The 21,126-nt window shown below is 40.3% G+C and overlaps 1 protein-coding gene across 1 annotated transcript; it reads left to right on the top strand.

Moving 5' to 3' along the window:
• Nucleotides 1-591: 591 nt before the first annotated feature.
• Nucleotides 592-20,990, top strand: nr1h4 (nuclear receptor subfamily 1, group H, member 4; the record flags this gene model as incomplete). Its single annotated transcript, XM_083893888.1, has 9 exons — nucleotides 592-688; nucleotides 5,648-6,025; nucleotides 10,062-10,202; nucleotides 12,729-12,871; nucleotides 12,965-13,063; nucleotides 14,229-14,328; nucleotides 14,428-14,574; nucleotides 19,455-19,568; nucleotides 20,752-20,990. The coding sequence occupies 9 exons, from the start codon at nucleotides 592-594 to the stop codon at nucleotides 20,988-20,990; spliced, it is 1,458 nt and encodes a 485-aa protein (XP_083750014.1).
• Nucleotides 20,991-21,126: the final 136 nt, after the last annotated feature.

Raw genomic sequence — 21,126 nt, 5'->3', positions numbered from 1 at the left:
GCATTAAAAAAATATTTTGCATACTGTAAATCATGTTTATGTTTTGAAATCATGTTTTGGCATGTGGCGACACCTACCGCCGGCTACCAATCATTGCAGTCAGTAGAGTCTCAGCTGCCGAGCAACCACGGGTTGCCAGTTACGCAAAAAAAAAACGAAACCTAAAAGACCTCTGAATTTTGAATTTGAATGTAGTAACCGCTTTTGGCCATATTCTTACATATGGCACCTTTAACCCTGATGACTAATGTGGACTTGAATATGAAATGGGACAGGACACTTGAGGAACTGATTTTAATGGATTTTTCTTGACATGCTCTCACAGAGGCTGTGTTGTCGCCTGACTTCCACCTCTAACCTCCTCATCAGTAGCTCCTGGACACATAATCCCTGAGTGGGAGAGAAGACTTGTCAGGTGTGTTGATGCAGAGACTCCCATGCTGATGTTTAATTACTATCATGGTGCAAGTTTACGAGATCTCCGTTATGGCCCACAACTCACATTATTTACTATGCTTGTTACAGAAGTAAACAGAGGCACACCATTGCAATCTGTGTATTTCCTGAGCTGGTGCCCGACGACCCTCCTGAATGAATGAGTGGGTGGGCCCCGACATCAATGTGGTGGGACCACTGCAAATCCCGCCCAACGATGATTACTCCATCTCAGAGAGCGCCCAATTTTTTGGTGAGTCTACGAGGCAGAATCTAGGTCACGGAAAGACATATCTGAAGTGATGTGAGCTAACAATGACAACATCATGCTGCAGGTAAATGTTGACTATAATCACCATCTTGGACCACCATTTTTGGATGCATTTCAGAGATTTTTGTCTTCTCTTGGGGTGAATTCCACTTCCTTGCTTAACCCTCAATCTCAAAAATATGCGCTCCCTCTAGTGCAAGTGCTGTCCTGATTCTCAGAAAAATTAAGTTGAGGGCCAAGTTTAAGGGCTGTATCGCCCTCAATATTGAGATTTTCCAAGCCCACAAGGGTGGGCTTGGAGATATAAAGAGATATAGAGATATAAAAATGATGAAAACCATTGTATTATTTTAGTTTAGGCCCAAATTATGGATTACTGACGTCATTGTTGCGTAACATTTATTTTTATTTTACGATCTTTTGTCAATAGCAAACGCACACGCGATCGTTTGCTATCGTTTACTTTTCCGTGGTGTGTGGTAACTGTCAGCTGAATATGTCCGTGGTTGTGGTATTTGTATGAGTATCATCTTATAACTAACTGACAACCTAATAACTTGACTGACAAACGGATCGTAATAAATAATCTTCTTCTTTATCTGGAGTTGACAGACTGGACGCAGCTTTCGCGTTATTCTGCCCCCTACAGTCTGAAGACGTATCTGCATTTAAGGGGTGTTCCATTTCTAAGCGACAAAATAACCCTCAACACTTGGTTTTGAGGGACAGTTAAGATTAAGGGTTGAGTTTGAGGGTTAAGATAGGAATTGGAATTGGCCCCAAGTCTCAGTCATTCACTGTGTTTCCACTTGCAGAAGAGTTTAATTCAAGAAAGTATGGTATGTGGTTTTTTTTGCGTTTCAATTAGGAATAGAACCAAAATAACCAGCCGCAACCATACCATTCTTTGGCACCCTGCCCTTGGTGTACCAGAGTAAAATGGTGCTGTACAGTCAACAACAGTCAGCTGATTGGGTCAGAAAAATGTCACTCCCTTGCGATTGGTGTAAAATGTCCCGTGAAATTTGAGGCAAAAAACAGCATGCAGTCTATTCTCATGCAAAGCTTGATAAAAGAGCTCCGCATGTCACGTGACTCCCGTGTCCCGATGAACCACCGTGTACCAGGCAGCCTAAGCGGTGGCAAAAATGAAAGCGACCAGTGCTGGATACAAACTGTCAGAGTTCAATGCCATGAGGGTGTTACCTTGGTTGTGTGACGTCCGCTACCGGAGCTCTATTGTTGTCTGTTTTGTCAGCCTGACCATGGGCTTTACTATTCCAAACCATTACCGTACTTTGTAATATACCAAACTGAACTGTACCATGATGGAAACACAACAGTAGAGGACTGAGGATTCGAAATACTCAAAATAATGTCAGATTGTGTGCCCACAGTAGACCATAAGTGTTCAATATAAGACAGGGAAAACTTTAGCATTGGCCAATTTTGGAACCTGACTCAGACTCAACTGAAGTCTTTTCTTTGGCTCAAACTTCAACATTGAGAACTCTACTATAACACTTTCTTCACAATATCTTCAAGGAACTCGAGCAAGGCCAGTTGCCTACGCAACTCCAGGTGTTTCCACGTTTTGGACAAATCCAAAAGCACCAAACAGTAGCAGCCAAATGGTACCACTGTCCCAATCTGACAACGACTTTACACACTTGCCAGCTACTTGTAATTATGTAAGAGCGAGCGTCTTGGTTGTTAATGAGTAGCTGTCACAACCTTTGCTCCCCTTGGCACTTCTCAAGCTAACACCAACACGTTTGGTTCTTCATCTGTTCTTCTCTCGTCTTTAGAGGAAACATTTCCATCAGAATAGAGAAACAGATTTTTTTTTTTTTAGCCAGGCACGGAGACAAGGATTGACCTATTATACAGAATTGGACTGAGATCAGACAGTAAATTCTCTAAATACCGTGTTTGGTCACACTGAGATGGTCCAGACCAAGTCTTCAAGAGGTCAGTGGTTTACATGTATTCTGTTTGTATTAACAGTGTCTGCTTTCACTATGCGAGGGTATTTCTGTACAGTAGAGGTATTGTTTTGTAAAGAGTGTTCTATTATCTTTTTAAAGAAAATGTGATGAAAATACCATGTCACAATATTCTATGGATCCTATTGACATTCTTGCATCAGTTTGAAAAGTAACTTGTTTGGTTTACACTATGTCGCTCTAAAAGACACAGTGTGCTCTGTGCAAGCAAACTGTTACTCATTAATAGGTTGTATAGTATGTGGTGTGTGCATTGCAGACTACTGCTGAGACTGTTTTTACTCTCACCGGCTTCTATAGACCTCAAACAAAACTGATACAGAGATTTGTTTCCACAATAAAACTGAAGTTCAAGGACAGAGAGGGCTGTGTTTTATACAGTAGTTTTAACGGCAGTGTAAGAGTGTACCAAGACCAAAACATTGCTTTAATGGACTGAGACTAGTTCAGACTGAGCACTATATAATATTGGTTGCGGTCGATATTTTTATTTACCAAAAACCACTAGAAGTTAGAGAATTATAACTCACTGTTACCTTTTTTTGTAAAACCCTATAAGCTGTCACATCTGCCAATATGAGACAAGCTATAGCGATATATCTGAGCAGGTGCACGGGCCAATGTTGATCTACTTGTCTGCATGACTGCATTGCAAACGGGATTGTTCGTCTTTGAAAGAGGTTATACAGCATTAATGCTGCATTATTATGCATTATGACATAACTATTTGGTTCATGTTTTGAGTCCACATATATAATATTAGCGATATTATATACTATATATATATATAATAATAATAATAATAAGTCTTATATGCTAATACCCAGGGAAAGTAGGTCAGTGTGTCCCAAACTATTTATGTGGGGACCCATTTTTAAAGATGGTACTCAATCATGAAATTAAATGAAACCAAAGAAAGAACAAATGTGTGCATGTAACAACTAACCTGCAACTACTGTATATCTGCACACACACATAACATTAGTTTGAATTGGTAAATACATTATTTTGTAAATTAATTTATGCATGTTATTTAAAACATAATTAAATAAAAGGTTGGGGAACATTCTGTATATTTGTTTGGGGATCCCCCCCCCAAAAAATCTCTTGCAACTCATCTGTGGATCCCGGCCATGTCTTTTGGAATCACTGACCTTGTCGAGAGGTGATACGTTTAATTCATCACATGAATCACATTCTATTCTTTGATCCCACATCATGGCTGTTCTCTCCAAAGTGAGGGCATGGTACCGCTATGTGTACTGTTTTCTGTACTGTCTCTTCCTGTTATTTGTGTTTTTATGAAGGCAGATTTGAACACTTGGGTAACATTTCTTTCCCAATCAATCACACAGTTTCTCCTCGTCTCCATGAACCTAATTTTATCTTCTTTAATCTTTGTGTGAAAGAGGGGTGGCAGCTAATATCTGTGACAAAACATTCGAGTACTCATGTTATTGGTTGTGTTTTAAAGATAAAGGTTTTCCATTCAATCACAATAATGATTTGTACAAAATAAGTCAGTCGTGGTCTGGATATAAAATCCAAAAAGTCCTCTTTGATCGAGACAGAGAAAGAAACCAAGTAAACGCGTCAGAATCCAAGACAAGAACAAGACTTTTAAAAGGTGATTAGTACAACAACACCATTCTCCGGTGCATTGAGCAGCATTCTCTGAGGCAAACCTTTGGATTAAACATGGTTTTTACTGTAATTCCTGTAGCAGGAATGCTTAGCTCATAGACCAGCTTTTACTGCGTATGTTATCTAAATGACGCTAAGTGTGAAAGTTCATCCTTGACCTTGAAAAGTGCAGTATAATCTTTACTCAGTATCCATTTATGAGGCTTTTCAAAGCTTTCAACAATAGTTTATGATCTTGTTCAGGAGATTTTTTTTTTAATTTTTTTTTTTACATTTCCTTTTCTCAATTTCATGACTTTGCCTTTGTGTTCCTCTTGTTTCTGTCCGGACTCCAAGATCACCTGTTTTTGCTTTGTCAACCTGTTATTTGTATCAGTGCTATATATAAAATTGTAGTGTAGTGTAGTGGTTAGCACTCTTGCCTGTGCAGGAAGGTTTGCGCCCGGTTGGATTAAAGCCCAATTTATACTCCTACGCAGAGTCCTCTGCGTCGACGCAGAGCCTGTCGAAGAGCCTCTGCGTCGTCTCCGACTGCACGAAATATTTTTAAGTGTCCGTCACGCCGTCAAGGGACAACGGAGACGGCAAGAGCTGCGATTGGTCCTCAGGACAGGCCGAGCGAAGCTGCTCTGTGTCGGCTCACAGTGCACAGAGCTGATCACCGCCGACAACGTCGCTGCCAAACTATAAATACGTCATATCTTAATACACACAGCACATGTTTAGACTCTAAATGGCCAATTTCTCGCCTCAAATTATCTTAAAACTGCGTTCCGTCACACAGAAAAGTGAGAAACGGCCACTGTTTCAACAACAACAGTCTTTCTCTCTCTTTCTCTCTCGGACGCCATTGCTCACTGTAGCCAGAAGCACAACAACCTTGCGCAGCGACCCCTACTGATCGGGCGGGAAATTGCAGCGCGTATCCGTCACCATGGTCTGCATGGTGACGCAGTCGGATAACGCATTACGCAGTCGGAGAAGTATAATGTGGCCTTAAGGGCCTTTCTGCATGGAGTTTGCATGGGTTTCTCCGGGTTCTCCGGTTTCCTCCCATCAAAGAACAATAAAGCAATATGGTGATTAGATAAATTGGACACTCTAAATTGACTGTAGGTGTGAGTGTGAGCGTCAATAGTTGTTGTCTCTAGATGTGGCCCTGTGATGGACTGGTGACCTGTCCAGGGTGAAGCACCCCCTACAACCCTCATGTGGAGGATACAGCGGTAGAAAATGGATGGAATGTTCTTGTTCACACATCTGTTAAATCGCTCTCCTCTTCACGTCTCAGATATTCTGGCAGATCACGGCAGTCCTCTCCTGCAGGATCCTGACGTCTTACCCTTCACTGGCTATCCCAGCATGCAGTACCAGTCCATGGAGCCGACCATGTCGTCCACTCAGTACTACTCCAATCAGAACTACTACCCTCAGTACAGTGGAGACGAATGGTACTCAAACGCAGGGATTTATGAACTGAGGAAAGGCTCTCTGGAGGTCAGCTATGATGCTGAGATGGAGGAGATGTCTGCTGTGGTGCCCACCGTGTGCAAGAGGACCCGACACATGTCACAAGCTGGAAGGGTGAAAGGGGAGGAACTGTGTGTTGTGTGTGGAGACAAAGCCTCGGGATACCACTATAACGCTCTCACCTGTGAGGGATGTAAGGGTAAGATCATACTTTTCATCCACACTCTGTTTATTTCATCTGGAGCTTCAGACACATTTCAGTGGGTTTGTTACCTATGGAGGAGCTTTCCTGGCATAAACACTGTCACCTTGTCAGGACAGTAGTCCTCTTGGATACTAAAACCTGGTCCCTAATGAGGCTTGGTTGAGTTTAGGGTTAACATTTGAATTGTAGTTAGGTTGGAATTTGGGTTAGATTTTAACTGGTTATGGTTAAGATTGGGGATAAGGCCTTGGGTAGGCTGTCCAAATGTATGAGTCAATGCATCAGTGTGTTAATAATATGAAAAATCAAAGTTGTAATGTACTTTTCAGAGACATTCAACATCCCAAATAGGATTTAAAGCTGCAGTGGCTGCATAGAGGGAGTGATTTGTTTTGTGTTAAGACAGATGGAAGCAATAGCAGCATAGCGCTAGTAAAGCTAGACGACTGCAAACAGGTCGGAGTCTGACTGAAAACACAAGGAAGTAAATTCTACTGCTCAAAAAAATATACAAACAAAGCTACTCTGCACTTTGATATGATGAACTGTTCTTGCCTCAAACACACAAAAGCTCCCTCAGTCTAACAGTATTGCTTTAGTTCGGTTTTCAGATTGAAGCATCATACAATGGTCATTTATTCTTATTACGGCCACGAATTGTTACAGTTTAGCAGAGGCTTGCATGTTAATGCTGCTTTTTCAAATTCAATCTTCAATCATTTATGAGCATTAAATAAAACAGATGCTGATCTTTCTGTTGATAATTGCACACCATGGATAAATGTGTCCTGTGGAATAAAAACTACTTGAATTGATCAGCTTTTTAAAATGTATTTATTAAATCAAGGCTGTACTTGAACTGTACACCCAGGTCTCTGGTTATGAGTACATTTATGCTGATTAATGACTAGAATGACATTTGGCCCACATTCAGAGATTAAGGTCTTGTTTTTAGCTGTTGACTTTTAGGACACATGACAGCGTCTGCTCATATCCACAGTAACAGCAGCAGAGTATGTGAGTGAGTGAGTGAGTGAGTGAGTGTTTAAACTGATAGAGCTAAGAAAATAAATGTAAGGCTGCTGAGGTCAGAATGTGGTTTGATTACCAACATTTAGTCAAATGGTAACTGTTTTGTGTGTATTTTGACGATCATCCAGTCACACATTTATGAAGCACTTCTGTGACTAGATGTAGAGAAACAGGCTGAAGTGACTTGTGACTGGGTTGTAAGGACACAGAAATCTGATGGTCAATTCTGATTTTCACATCAAACCTGTGTGACTTGGGCCACACGGTTGGTGTTCACTTTGCAGCAAGATATTTCCAAACCAAGTGGTAAAACAAGGGTCTTTCTGCGTGGAGTTGGCATGTTCTCCCTGTGTGTGCATGGGTGTTTGCCTCTATGTGGTCCTGTGTGTACCCTGCCTTTCACTCTGTCAGCTGGACAGCCCCCCTGTGACCCTCGTGTGCAGGAAAAAGTGGTAGAGTGAATGAATTAACTTTTGTGACTTCACTGTGTGATCCTAGATCAGATATTAATGATATTTGGCCGTCAAAGTCAGAGTTAAGGCACTTGTAGTTATGAATGTGAACTATCAAATCTCATCTGTGTTGATTTGGAATGGGTAATGTAATGTAGTGGTCATGTTAATGTGAATTACACCTATACCAGGGGTCTGCAACCTTTAGAATGAAAAGAGCCATTTTTGTGCCCACGCCACCCAAATAAAATCAATCTGGAGCCGCAAAACCCATTTGATCCCTAAAATGGATGCATATATACCATATTTTTAAGTCATATGTCATATTTATAACTACAGTTTGTCGCAAGTTGATACCCAACCTCTAAAGTGTAGCAAAACCATTTTGAAATGAAATAAAACAATTGTCTGTAGTTTATGTCTGAGAAAACCTGGCTGGCGTCAGTTACATGGATCTAAAGATGGACAGGACTCTAAAATGAGCCACTTTAATGGCTTTGGGGGGAGGTTTTTCCAATTGGACGAAACGGACAAAATATCAAAACTCTTTTATTTATCCCTTTATCTTGACAAAAAGAGTGTGAAAAGCTAGAAGGAGCCACTCCAGAGAGGCTGAAGAGCCACAGGTTGCAGACCCCTGGCCTATACAGTGCAATGTATATATATATATATATATATTATTCATCAAAAGAGTTGCAAAATGAATAGAAAATATAGTCAAGATATTGACATGATTAGAAATAATGATTTTTATTCAAAGTAATAATTTTGCCCTTCAAACTTTGCTTTTCAAGGGTTTTCTAATCATCCAATAGCCTTCAATTAGCAGACCATTAGAACACTGCAAATGGGCCTCTATACAACTATGTACACATTACATTAAAAACCAGACGTTTGCAGCTAGAATAGTCGTTTACCACATTAACAATGAATATTGTATCTCTGATTCATTTAATGTTATATTCATTGAAAAAAAAAAATATAGGAATATTTCTAAGTGACCCCAAATTTCTGAACAGTAGTGTATATATATGTATATTTATACACTAGATAAGCCTTGAACCTACTGAGCTATAACTACCCTACTTTTTGCCCCATCTCTGAACATAGTGAGCAGCAATTTCATGTTTTCAAACATATACTTTATATTCATTCAGACATGTTTATAGAGAACATTGCATATGTATCTAAAGACACTATATAACAGGAAAACACATTTCCGTGTCAGGGTCCGTGTCGTCACGCAGTGTCTCCCTCTACGTGTTTGACGACACTGTGAATTTGCTGTGATTCATGCCAATAGCACGGTGAATGGATATGAGTGTAATTCCACACTGTGAGGTTAGGACAATGGCTGAAGTGCAGCAGCTGCTCTGTCCTGCCATTTGACTGAGAAGAGGCTCAGGTCTAACCTGGTGTTGTTGCTGCCGTCAGATCTGGTTCCCTCTCAGCTTTCTGCCGTACAATGCAGCGGCAACCTGAGCTCAGTTACGCTAATGCATGGCATTGTGCTAAATGTTGTAGCTCAGAATCTCTCTCTGTGTGTGTGTCTGCCGCTCATGAACCCAGCGGGATTCACGGGATTCTGTCACAGCATTAGAACAGCATTTTTTCACCCATACGTCCAAATATAATTATATGCAATTTAGAGCGGCAACTAACAATTATTTTCGTAATCGATTAATCTGTCGATTATTTTCTCGATTACACGATGAATCGGTTGGTCCATAAAATGTCAGAAAATGTTAAAAAAAACGTTGATCAGTGTTCGTCAGACCTGGAAATGATAATGTTCTTGAATGCCTTATTTTGTCCACAAACCAAAAATGATTCAGTTTTAATGATTTCTTTGTTATGTGGAGCAAAGAAACGAAGAAAATATTCACATTTAAGAAACTAAAACAATCAGAAATCTTGTTTTAATCATGAAAAAAGCTTCAAACCGATTATCCATTATCAAAATAGTTGCCGATTAATTTAGTAATCGATTAATAATCTATTCATCGATTAATCGTTTCAGCTCTAATGCAATTCAAGCAATTAAGTACGTTTTAATTATCAGGGGGAAAAGTATTAAAACAGTATCAAGTTGTTATGCAGACACTGCAATTAAAGGCACATTCTAATATAAGAGAAAGCACTCAGAGAGCACAGGTAACCACCAAAATTTCATAAATGTATTTTTTTTTTTCGTGGGTCATGACCTACATTCCCAGAAATGTAATCCACAATCCTTTGGCTGGCAAAAATGTCACTTCCTTGTCGGAGCTATTGAAAGTTAAGAGTATAAAAATACAATAGAATATACAGAATGGGCAGTAAGTAACCAATATATATATATATATATAAGCACTTTATTTATTTTAGCTGGTTGTAGCTCATTTTCTCCTGTTTGTAGATGCAGAATGTCATGATTTATGATAGTTGCCATCTTTAAAATCTGGGTCCAAATATAAAAAGTAAATGATCCTGAATTATATGTCTTCTGTGTAGAATATCTCCTCTTCTGTACCTCGTATATGTTAACAACTTGTTTTAACGCGCAGGTTTCTTCAGACGGAGTATTACAAAGAAAGCTGTGTACAAATGTAAGAGTGGTGGAAACTGTGAGATGGACATGTACATGCGGAGGAAATGCCAGGAGTGTCGGCTCAGGAAGTGCAAAGAGATGGGCATGTTGGCTGAATGTAAGTATCAAAACTCAACGTCTAACTCTGGTATCTGCTCCAGGCGCTGCATTAAACCGTTAATCAGGGATTGATATGCTAACGAACTGTCATGCATTCACTGAAACTATAAGTGTCAAGTGTCAAGAGAGGCTGACAGAGCTGCTGCACTGGTGAGCCCTCATTTTCCATTCTGACATGGGCCGGTAACTGTTACTGTGGATCGAATATCACTAACCAGACAACGGAGAGGTTCAGCTTTTGTTGCTGCTACAGGAATAGAAGCAGTAGACGGACACCTTAAGAAAATGAAAAGAAAATAGCTGCCAGTAAAAGTCATTTGTTTGTCTTTAAAGTGATGCTTTAAGCGTGTTTCCACCGCTCGACTGCCGGCTACTGATTGGCCAGAGTGCCGTCACAGGAAGAGACGTCCGACACAAAAATCAAGCCCAACAATGCCGAACTGTAGATCAGTAGAAAAGACTTAACAATCCTAAAAAACGTGGGTTAATCTGCAACAATTACCAGGGAAATCTCAACATTTACCAGAGTATGTGACTGTGTCAGACTGAGTCTGTGCTCCGGAGACGTCACGGCACAAGGATCAGGTTGAACAGTGCCGAACTGTAGATCAGTTAAAAAGACTTAACAGTCCTAAAAGTGAGGGTTCATCTCCAACAGTTACCAGGGAAACGTCTAAAATCAGAATCTCAAACCCTGCTGCTGTCTTCAGTCCAGAGACTGTGTCAGACAAATACTTTTAATTCACTGATTCAGTTACACTGAAAACAACTGCTTTACAAGTCACTCGTTTGTCACCGCAGTTTCAAGCAGCAGGATTGCAGTGATGACTCCGCCCACATTGAGTCAGTACTATTTTGTGGCGGAGATGCACCCTAAATCGTGCCGTGCCGTGGCGAGCCAAAGCGAGCCTGGACTATAGGGGAAAAGTATGAGGCGCATGCTAAAATAAAACATGTATAAAAAACATGTGAATTTTTTTTATGTTAGTTTTGACCAGATTTACAGAAATATTTGTGAGTTTTGTGATATTTACTTCTCTTGTGAAAATATAATTTAAATGTTTAATCTGAATAAAAAATCTAAATGTTAAATGTTAAATATAAATGTTAAATATAAATCTTTCGTTTGAAACTAAATATTTAGCTAATATGCAAATTCACACTGCCGGTAACCGGATTTACCAAAATAAAAGCTCGAGGAGGTCAGGCTGTGTTTATAAAATCAAATAACGAATTAAAACCACCCCAGCAGGGGAAATCAACTTGAACATAAACTATCCTGATAATAACTACCTAAACTATGTAAAACATTTATATTTATATTTAACATTTAGATTTAGATTTTTTTTTCAGATTAAACATTGATATTATATTATATTTCACAAGAGAAGTAAATATCACTAAACTCACAAATATTGCTGTAAATCTGGTCAAAACTAACATTAACAAAATTCACATGTTTTTTATATGTTTTTTTGCTAAATGTGGCAAAAAAAGTTGCTGTTTATTTTAGCATGCGCAACTTTACAATCAGTGCCTTATAGAAAAGCTATAAGTGTCTTCTGGAATGTCAGGATTTATATATATATAGAGAGAGATATATATATATATCTCTCTCTCTATATATATATTTTTTTTTTTAATCTGAAGCAAACTACAATATGAAAACAGAAATGTATGTAATGCAGTATATACTTGTATATATATATATATATATATAACAAATGTGTGATAAATGTGCTCACTCTCTTAGTTATAGAGTCTATTCAGAGCTGTCGGCTGAAACACTGGACTCCTGTTGCTCATCAATAGTGCAGTGATGTTGTGATGAATATTGCAGGCTGGACTGAACCTTCAGGCTCAACCACAGCTCAACATATTCAACCACCTTTTTTTTTCATCACAGCGTGAATAGACACATATATTTAATTTACTGGAGAAGTTTCTGTTTTAATATTTGATGACTTTCCACCATCTCGTCGAGCCTTTTGTAATTCAATCTTTCACTTGTTTGATTGAACTTACACATACAGAAATAGAGATGTGACGGAATGAAGACTTTTACACATGCAGTGTTGTTATTATGATTAGAACATGTCATACAATAAAAGTTATTATTGTGGTGTAGCAAATATGTAACTGTTTCTCATATTCTGCACTGTTTTGCACTTATATTCATTTATTTAAGTATACATGTGTGGTACAGTTATTGTTTTTCTTTATTTAATGTTGATCCTGACTGTTCTTTATTCTTTTTTTCGTGTTACTGTGTTTGTTAATGGACAAAACACCAAAGCAAATTCCTTCAGTGTAAATAGGTAATAGACAGATTCTGACTGTTGAGATTTTATAACTGTATTATTAAAAAATAACAAAATCCCAGATCTGTATCTAGGTCACAAACACAACCTAATCATTCCTTCCTTGGCTATACACTACTTCCCCAAAACTATTTTTTTTTTATCAGGTGTGTTACCATTTCAAACCCATATGTACAACAAACCGTGTCTGTCCCTGCTGGCAGGTCTACTGACAGAGATCCAGTGTAAATCTAAAAGGCTACGGAAGAACACCAAGGCTTCCCCGGGACAGTCCACTGGAGACGAGACAGAGGGGGCAGACAACACAGACAACAAACAGGTCACCTCGACCACCAGACTGTCAAAGGTGATCGTCATTTGATATAATCTGTCATTTCAACTTGTGTCAATATGTTGAAATAAATGTTGCATTACATTTGTTTTCCTTTCTCAAATTCAGGAAAAGGTTAAAATCACCAAAGAGCAACAAGCACTCATGAAAGTCGTCGTAGATGCTTATAACAGACATCAAATTCCTCAAGACGTGGCCAAAAAACTGGTACATTTACATTCATATTTCTCCAAAGTGTTTATTTTTTTCGTTCTGTTTGAGGAGATTTTCAGCTGAAGCTCAGTTTCCATCAAGCTCACTCACTCACTCTGTGCATTTCAGTTCACTCTATGAGCAGTAAACCCTGAGCTGGTTTTGCGCAACTAATATAACGGAAATGTTTTACAGTTCTAAGACTGAATCACAACCTGTTCAGTTGTATTTTAGTTCAGTGACTGTGTCAGACGGAGTCAGTGCTCCAGTCATGCAGGAAGTAGTCGTTTTAATGAACTGATTCTAATGATTCAGTTACACCAAAAAACAGCTGCTTTGACACCAAACTGAGTAGAGTTGAGTTGAGCATTGCTCTAGCACCATAAATCCAACCTAATAAAATCTAATCCTACTCAACACTATCATTAGATTAAGATTAGATTAAGAACCCTTTAAGTCCCGCAAGGGGAAATTTAATTCTGCACTGAGTTAGTGAACACACACAGCGAGGTGGAGAACATGCTAACCCAGCGCAGTGAGCTGCCATGCCAGTGAGCGGCGCTCGGGGAGCAGTGAGGGGGTTAGGTGCCTTGCTCAACAGCACTTCAGCTGCGGACTGGTCGGGGATTGAACCGGCTACCTTCTGGTCTCGAGCTCGAAGCCCTAACCACTAGGCCACAGCTGCATCATAAGAACATAAACATCATAAGAATATGTTTGTCACCCTCTCTTACCATGCGACTGGAACCCAAAATGTATTTTAAAAAAAGACGTAAATGGAAAATCAACCTTTTTTTTAACCTCCTGAGACTGTTAGTGTCAAACACGGAACCACTGAATCATAAACTAAGACATTCCATAGTTCATAAACAAGTAAAGCATTAATTAGGCAGTCATTTGGAAAAATCCTCTCTCTGTTGCAATGCACAGTGTATTTGGGTTTTTTCCCTTTCCAATCCCGACCAATCAATGACCTGCAGAACCATGTATGTAGCTGCCACCATCTGACCAACAAACACAAGCCAGATTAGGATTTACTTCTAAAACTGCACTGTTCTGCTTGATGGAAACATGGCTAAGGTTGCCAAAAAAGTTGGGAAATTGCAGTGATTTTTGTTCCTCAATCTTTGTCAATGAAAGGAGTAATAATTGCGTAAAATAACGACTTGTGTTTCTGCAGCTGCAAGAACAGTACAGTGAAGAGGAAAACTTCCTTTTGTTGACAGAAATGGCAACGAGTCAAGTTCAAGTTCTGGTGGAGTTCACCAAAAATATTCCAGGTATCATGTTTCGCAGCTCTTATAGAGTTTAATATTTGTTTTTGTTTTTTCATATAGAGGCATATTACAGTGAGTATTTTCTCTGGATGTGTGTGGCAGGTTTTCTGTCTCTGAACCATGAAGATCAAATCGCTCTGCTGAAGGGCTCAGCAGTGGAGGCCATGTTTCTGCGCTCAGCCCAGGTTTTCAGCAGAAAGATGCCAAACGGACACACAGAAGTGTTAGAGGAGAGGATACGCAAGAGTGGTGAGTCGACTAAAAACATAAAACTGGGATTCTACCTCGGTGAAAATAACTGTGCTCTTTGAAGTTTCTACTCCTTTTTTTTACACGTACATTTTTAAATGATAACCACAGTCGTTGACCTTCAAGAGTCCTGGTGCCTCGGCTCCACCAGGGGCAGGTGAACCTGCATCGTTACGACACTCGGTTGTAGTTCCCCCTTGCAGCCAAATCCAGTCAGATCCTCTTTTAATAATTGATGGGCCTGATCTTTTGTGATGCAGCTGCGAGATGCGTGCTGGCCTGTTAATCTCCAGTTTGGTGTGGATTACACTGACACACACGTGTAGAGTTTCACTCTTTTTTAGGTCTGTGTGTTGGCATGCTTACCACATAAAGGCATGCCTGCTTAAAGGGACACTGTGTAGTATTTATGGGTTTATATAACCCAAAATCCACTTTTTTTATACATATTATGTGCTCCTGCATTGTCTAGTCGCTGTATAATAGTTTTTGTTTCATTTTCGTAGTGTTTCAAAAAGTCATTTAAAATAACATGGTCGCGGGCCGCGGTCGCATAGCCACTGTTAGCAGCGAGACGCCATGTTTCTACCGGAGCCTGTAAGGACAAACCTGAGAGAACAAATCAAGCGTCTCTTTACTTGTAGCGGAAGTCCCGTCTCCTCTCTCTCCGTGGTAGTTCCCCCTCTCCCTCGCCTCACAAACCTCATCTGCTGACACGGAGAAAGACGACGAGGACAACATTTGACCGGCTGTGGATACCGTAGCGCTCAGGGAAGGGAGGGGGTGAGCAGAGGAGCAGTTCTTTGTTGTAAATGTCAGCCTCTCCTCGAGATGGCACTATAAACTACTTACTTCACCTTTAAGTCTACAATATCTTAGGAATATGTTTTTTTTGTTGTTGTTTTTTACAGCGAGACAGCTTTTCACTCCCCCACACCAAAGTCCATAGAGAAAATGAATGATTTTAGTAACATTGCTGATTTTGGTGCTGGGAGCATTATGATACATAGAAACTTAAATGTCCAGCTGTAAAAGGTCGTCTGTCAGAAAAAGCAGCAAACATATTCTTAAGATATTGTAGATTTAGAAGTGTAGATAATTAAGAAATGTCTCATACACTCACACTTACAAGGAAACAACTATACTTTTACACCAGGGGTTCTCAAAGTTGTGATACCTGAGGGCCAATTTAGGAACCCAACATTGGACTGAGGGCCACCAAAGGAAAAAAAACAATGAAAAAAAACAGAAATAAATCCCATTTGTAATCATTTTAATGACCAGATTGCAGTTCTACAGTTTAGCGTTAAGTAATATAAGCGTTAATATAATAATAATTTATAATTTACTGGGTAATTACCCAGTATTTAGGCCATTTTTCTTACCTTCTAATTTCCAGGTTAATACCAAGTAACACATTTCTGTTACCATATATTTACTGGGTAAATAGCTAGTAATTGGAGGCTGTAGCTACCTGCTTATTACCAGCTTATAACCCAATAATACACTAAAATTCACCATATAGAAACCAGGTAAATACCCAGTATTTTTGTTTACACTTATTGGTCTGTATCCAGTAATGTCCAATAAACATTTAACAAGCTTAGTAGCTCCTGGATTAAAACTATCAACTGTAATTCATTGCGGGCCGGCAGAAATGTTTCTGCGGGCCACCATTGGCCCCCGGGCCGCACTTTGAGAGCCAATGTTTTAGACTGCGTAAAATAAACCCAGGTCTTCCATGGAATTAGGTTTAGTTTATAACACAAATATGTTATGTAAAGTTTTTTTTCTCATTATTCATATTGAGACTGGTGGAATAATACAAATAATTTGAGGTGCCATTCTGTCAGCCAGGCTGGACCGTTAGACAGACTGTAGCAGTGATGGCAGGAGTGTGTGTGATATATGTGTGTGTGTGTGTGTGTGTGTGTGTGTGTGTGTGTGTGTGTGTGTGTGTGTGTGTGTGTGTGTGTGTGTGTGTGTGTGTGTGTGTGTGTGTGTGTGTGTGTGTGTGTGTGTGTGTGTGTGTGTGTGTGTGTGTGTGTGTGAGTGAGTGTCCCTCGGCACATTGCTGGTGTGAATAGTAGTGATGGGAGATATTCACACTAAAGGCCAGTCTGGGAGCATAAGGCAGCAGAGCTGTCTGAGGAGACCATTGTTTCTTATCAAAACATCAAGAGTGCTATTGTCCACGTCTCTGCCTATGAACCTCACTGGTATTTCTGAGTGCTTGATGATGTGTTCAGACAGACAGACAGTCAGACAGACAGACAGACAGACAGACAGTCTTCTCCCCCAGTGCAAATCATAGCGAGAGCAGTTTGTGCTCATGATCCTTCATTATTATTGAATAATAACGTAAAGAAGAAAAGCAGAGAAGACTGTATTTGTTATATATATGTGAAGGGTTAACTACTGTATGTTAATATGTAAATGCATTCATTTAAAGGGATAGCTCAGGTTTTTTGAAGTGTGGTTGTGTCAGGAGTTTCACGGCTAACTGCGAGAATTAACGCAGCAGAGACATGTGGATGAACATATTTTTAAAATCTATCCTTGCTTAAGTTGGGGTTATCTTAAAAATAAAAATTGCCACTTTTATGCCATTAAGACAGACTTTTACAGCTGGAAACTTAAGTTAAAGTGCTGACTCCTCACACCAAAGTCCATAGAGAAAATCAGTGATTTTGCATCACAGGACACAGGAGTTGTTAATCCACAACTGTCTTACAGTGAGAATAATGTATTGTCAAGAAAGAATAAGCAGAGCCTTTTGCATGGCTGAACTCTGTCTTTCCTTGTGTCCCTGAAGGCAGCAAACATTAAGAGTTAGTTTCCACATAGTAGGCTGGTGCAGTGGCTCACTTTAGGCAATACCTTACAACCACTCTTCAAAAAGGGTCAACCATTCAATCAATCAATCAATCAATCAATCTTTATTTATATAGCCCACAGTTTAGAAAACATAGTTTGTCTCACGGGACTTCACAGGGTTGGTAACATCCTCTGTCCTTAGACCTTCGACCAGGGTAAGGAAAAACTACCAGGGAAAAAAAAAAACCTTATAACAGGGAAAAGGGTAGAAACCTTAGGGAGAACCACAGGTGAGGGATCCACTCCCTGGACGGACAGACGTGCAGTAGATGTTACCCAAAACATACAATACACAATGACAAGAATAAAAAGTGAAAAAGTCTTTAAATGCCAGGATCATCTGGATCACTGGGTTTGTCACAGCCTGTAGTGAAGACTGTTGTGGTCAGAAACTTGAAGATGATGGAGGCCTCTTTCCTGTCCTGACCTCATGTTGTTCACTGGTGTCAGCAGAACTGTAAGAGATTAAACATCAGTTAGAGATGAGCTACATGTGGATTTATGTGCTACATCTCATGGGGGGACATCGGGTAAGTGGTGAGGGATGAAAAATCGAGGACGGGGTAGAGAAAGTGCGGCTCGTGCAAAGTCTGTGTGCTCATTCTAAGTGCATGATGGGAAATTCCCCCAGCAGTCTAAGCCTATGGCAGCATAAGATAGACTATTCTAATCAGGACTTACCTGATCTAGCTTCGACTATAGGCTATGTTAAAAAGGAAGGTTTTCAGTCTCACCTTAAAGGCAGAGACCGAGTCAGACTGTTTGACTGAAAGTGGAAGTTGATAGATAAAGCCTGGTAGCTAAATGTTCTACCACCGATTCTACTTTTTTTCTACTTTATTTTAGGAATAACCAGTAGACCTGAGTTCAGGGAGCGCAGCAGTCTATTTGGTTGATATAAAGTGATTAAGTCACAAATGTAAGAAGGTGCCTGATTATTCAGGGCCTTGTATGTGAGTAGAAGTATTTTAAAAACTATTCTACTTTTCACTGGGAGCCAGTGAAGAGAAGCCAAGACAGGAGTTATATGATCACGTCGTCTGGTTCCAGTCAGTATCTGTGCTGCTGCGTTCTGGACCAGTTGAAGGCTTCTCAAGGACTTACTAGGACATCCAGACAGTAAGGAGTTACTGTCTAGAGTCTTGTCGTGATATAATATTTCTAATTGTCTTGATGTTGCGAAGGTGGTAGAAGGCTGTTCTACATATGCTTAATGTGTTCATCCAGTGATAAATCCTGGTCAAACAGGACTCCTAGGTTCCTTACTGTAGTGCAAGGGACTGAAGTGTTAGTGCCTAGGTTTAGAGCTCCACTTGAAAGTGGTGCTCTTATATCTTTTGGCCCGAGGACCATGACCTCAGTTTTTTCTGTGTTAAGCATCAGAAAGTTCCGAGTCATCCACGTCTGTATGTCTATGAGACAATCCTGGAGTTTAATAGATGGGTTTGGGTCGTCCGGTCGTACAGATACATATAGCTGGGTGTCGTCTGCATAACAATGAAAATCTATGTTGTGTTTCCTGATAATGTTGCCTAATGGCAGCATGTACAGGGTAAAAAGAATAGGTCCGAGCACGGAACCCTTAGTGAATATGGAGGATTCCTCGTTTACACTAACAAACTGAAATCTGTCCGATAAATAGGACTTGAACCAGACAAGTGCCAATCCTCTAATCCCAACATCTTGTTCTAGTCTATGTAGCAGGATGATCTATAGTATCAAATGCTGCACTGAGTTCCAGCAGGACCAGTATAGAAGCCAGTCCTTTTTCAGAGGCCATAAGAATATCATCTTTTACTCTAAGTAGTGCAGTCTCTGTACTATGGTGGGTTCTAAACCATTCAAGAAGGTAATTTTCTTCTTTTTTTGGATTTTGCTATGTGCAGTCTCACCATCAATGATTCGTTCACATTGGACCTCAAAGAAGAGCTTATGAAACCAGTGCTCTAGCAATATTTTCGAAAGCTGTATATGAAGCCAACATAATACTTCCTTCTCTGCAGGTATTTCAGAAGAATTCATGACGCCCATGTTCAACTTTTACAAGAGCGTTGGTGAACTCCACATGATGGAGGAGGAACAGGCTCTCCTCACAGCCATCGCCATCTTGACTCCAGGTAACAGCTTCCTGATCCAGAGGGTATTTTATCAACAGTATATGATCTTTGATACCTAGAAAACGCTGTTTCCCAAACTTTATGACAATCACAAACCGACTCACAATATTAATTGAGAGGAGAGAAAATGTGTTCTTCATATAATGTGTTAATACTATGTTAAATAGGAGAGATATAGGTTTGATGAATGAATCATGACTTATATTACTTACATAAATATAGCTAAATCTGTAATGTAAACAAAATTATTTTACATTCAAACCATTGTCAAAAACCATTGTCAGTATAGCAGATCTAAGATCTCTTGTTTGTGTCGTTACCGTGCTGCACACAGGAAGTGATTAGTTTATGTTAAGATCAAAGATTGGCAGTTAGATGGGATAAACACTTCTTGTCTCCTCCCACTTTTGTGCTGCTGCTGTATACACATAAATGCTCCCTTAAGGCCCTGGGTATACTTCCGCACACAGAGCAAACGTGCCAAAGTGCATCCATCCATCCATCCATTATCTACCGTTTCATCCTCCACTAGAGGGTCGGGGGGTGTGCTGTGCCTATCTCAGCTGACATTGAGCGATTGGCGGGGTACACCCTGGACATTTCGCCAGTCCATCACAGGGCCACAACCATTCACTCACACTCTCACACCTCAATTTAGAGTGACCAAATCACCTAATCCCCATATTGCATGTTTTTGGACTGTGGGAAGAAGCCGGAGAACCCGGAGAAAACCCACGCACACACGGGGAGAACATGTAGAAAGGCCCTTGTTCCGAAGTTGTTCCAAACGGGGCTCGAACCCAGGTACCCGGGTCTTTTTGCTGCAAAGGCAAGAGTGCTAACCACTACACCAACCTTCAGGGTCCTATAGTATCCCACTTTACAGTGGGATACTGTAAACACAGTACAGTACAGTCTGGACACAGGGAATAGGACACATTCCTAGCAAAGAGGAAAAAGAACAATGCTACACTTCCCTCGCACACGTCTGTCCTACTTCTGCTGCCCGAAATGTTTTTTTCTGCTTCAGTTCACGAATGCGCTGTTCCAAACAGACGCAGAATGATATCAACAACAACAAAGTTACATACTGCAGCTTTAATTATTCAAATTCTGGGGGGGGAAAATACCAGCAAATGTATTGTATATATGTATCAACATGGTGTCCTCTGTTCTTCTGCAGACCGGCCTTTCGTCAAGGACCAGCAGGCTGTTGAGAGACTCCAGGAGCCCATGCTGGACGTGCTGAGGAAGCTGTGTGTCCTGCAGCATCCACAGCAGCCGCAGTACTTCGCTCGCCTCCTGGGCCGCCTGACGGAGCTGAGAACACTCAACCATTACCACGCAGAGATGCTCACATCGTGGAGAATGAACGACCACAAGTTCACCCCGCTGCTCTGCGAGATATGGGACGTGGAGTAACGCAAAACAAGCGCCCGGGAATTGACTTATAAGACATATTATTCATGTCATGTTTGGACTCCAGGAGTTTTAAAGATTATTGCTCTGCTCATGGACTTTCTTCATGGTTCACACCATCACTGTCTAAATTTCCTGT

The sequence above is a fragment of the Microchirus variegatus genome (genome assembly GCF_963457635.1).
Source record: "Microchirus variegatus genome assembly, chromosome: 8".
In the NCBI taxonomy this organism is placed as follows: Eukaryota; Metazoa; Chordata; class Actinopteri; order Pleuronectiformes; family Soleidae; genus Microchirus; species Microchirus variegatus.
The sequence above is the reverse complement of the archived record's forward strand: the minus strand, read 5'-3'. Positions and strand labels throughout refer to the sequence as shown.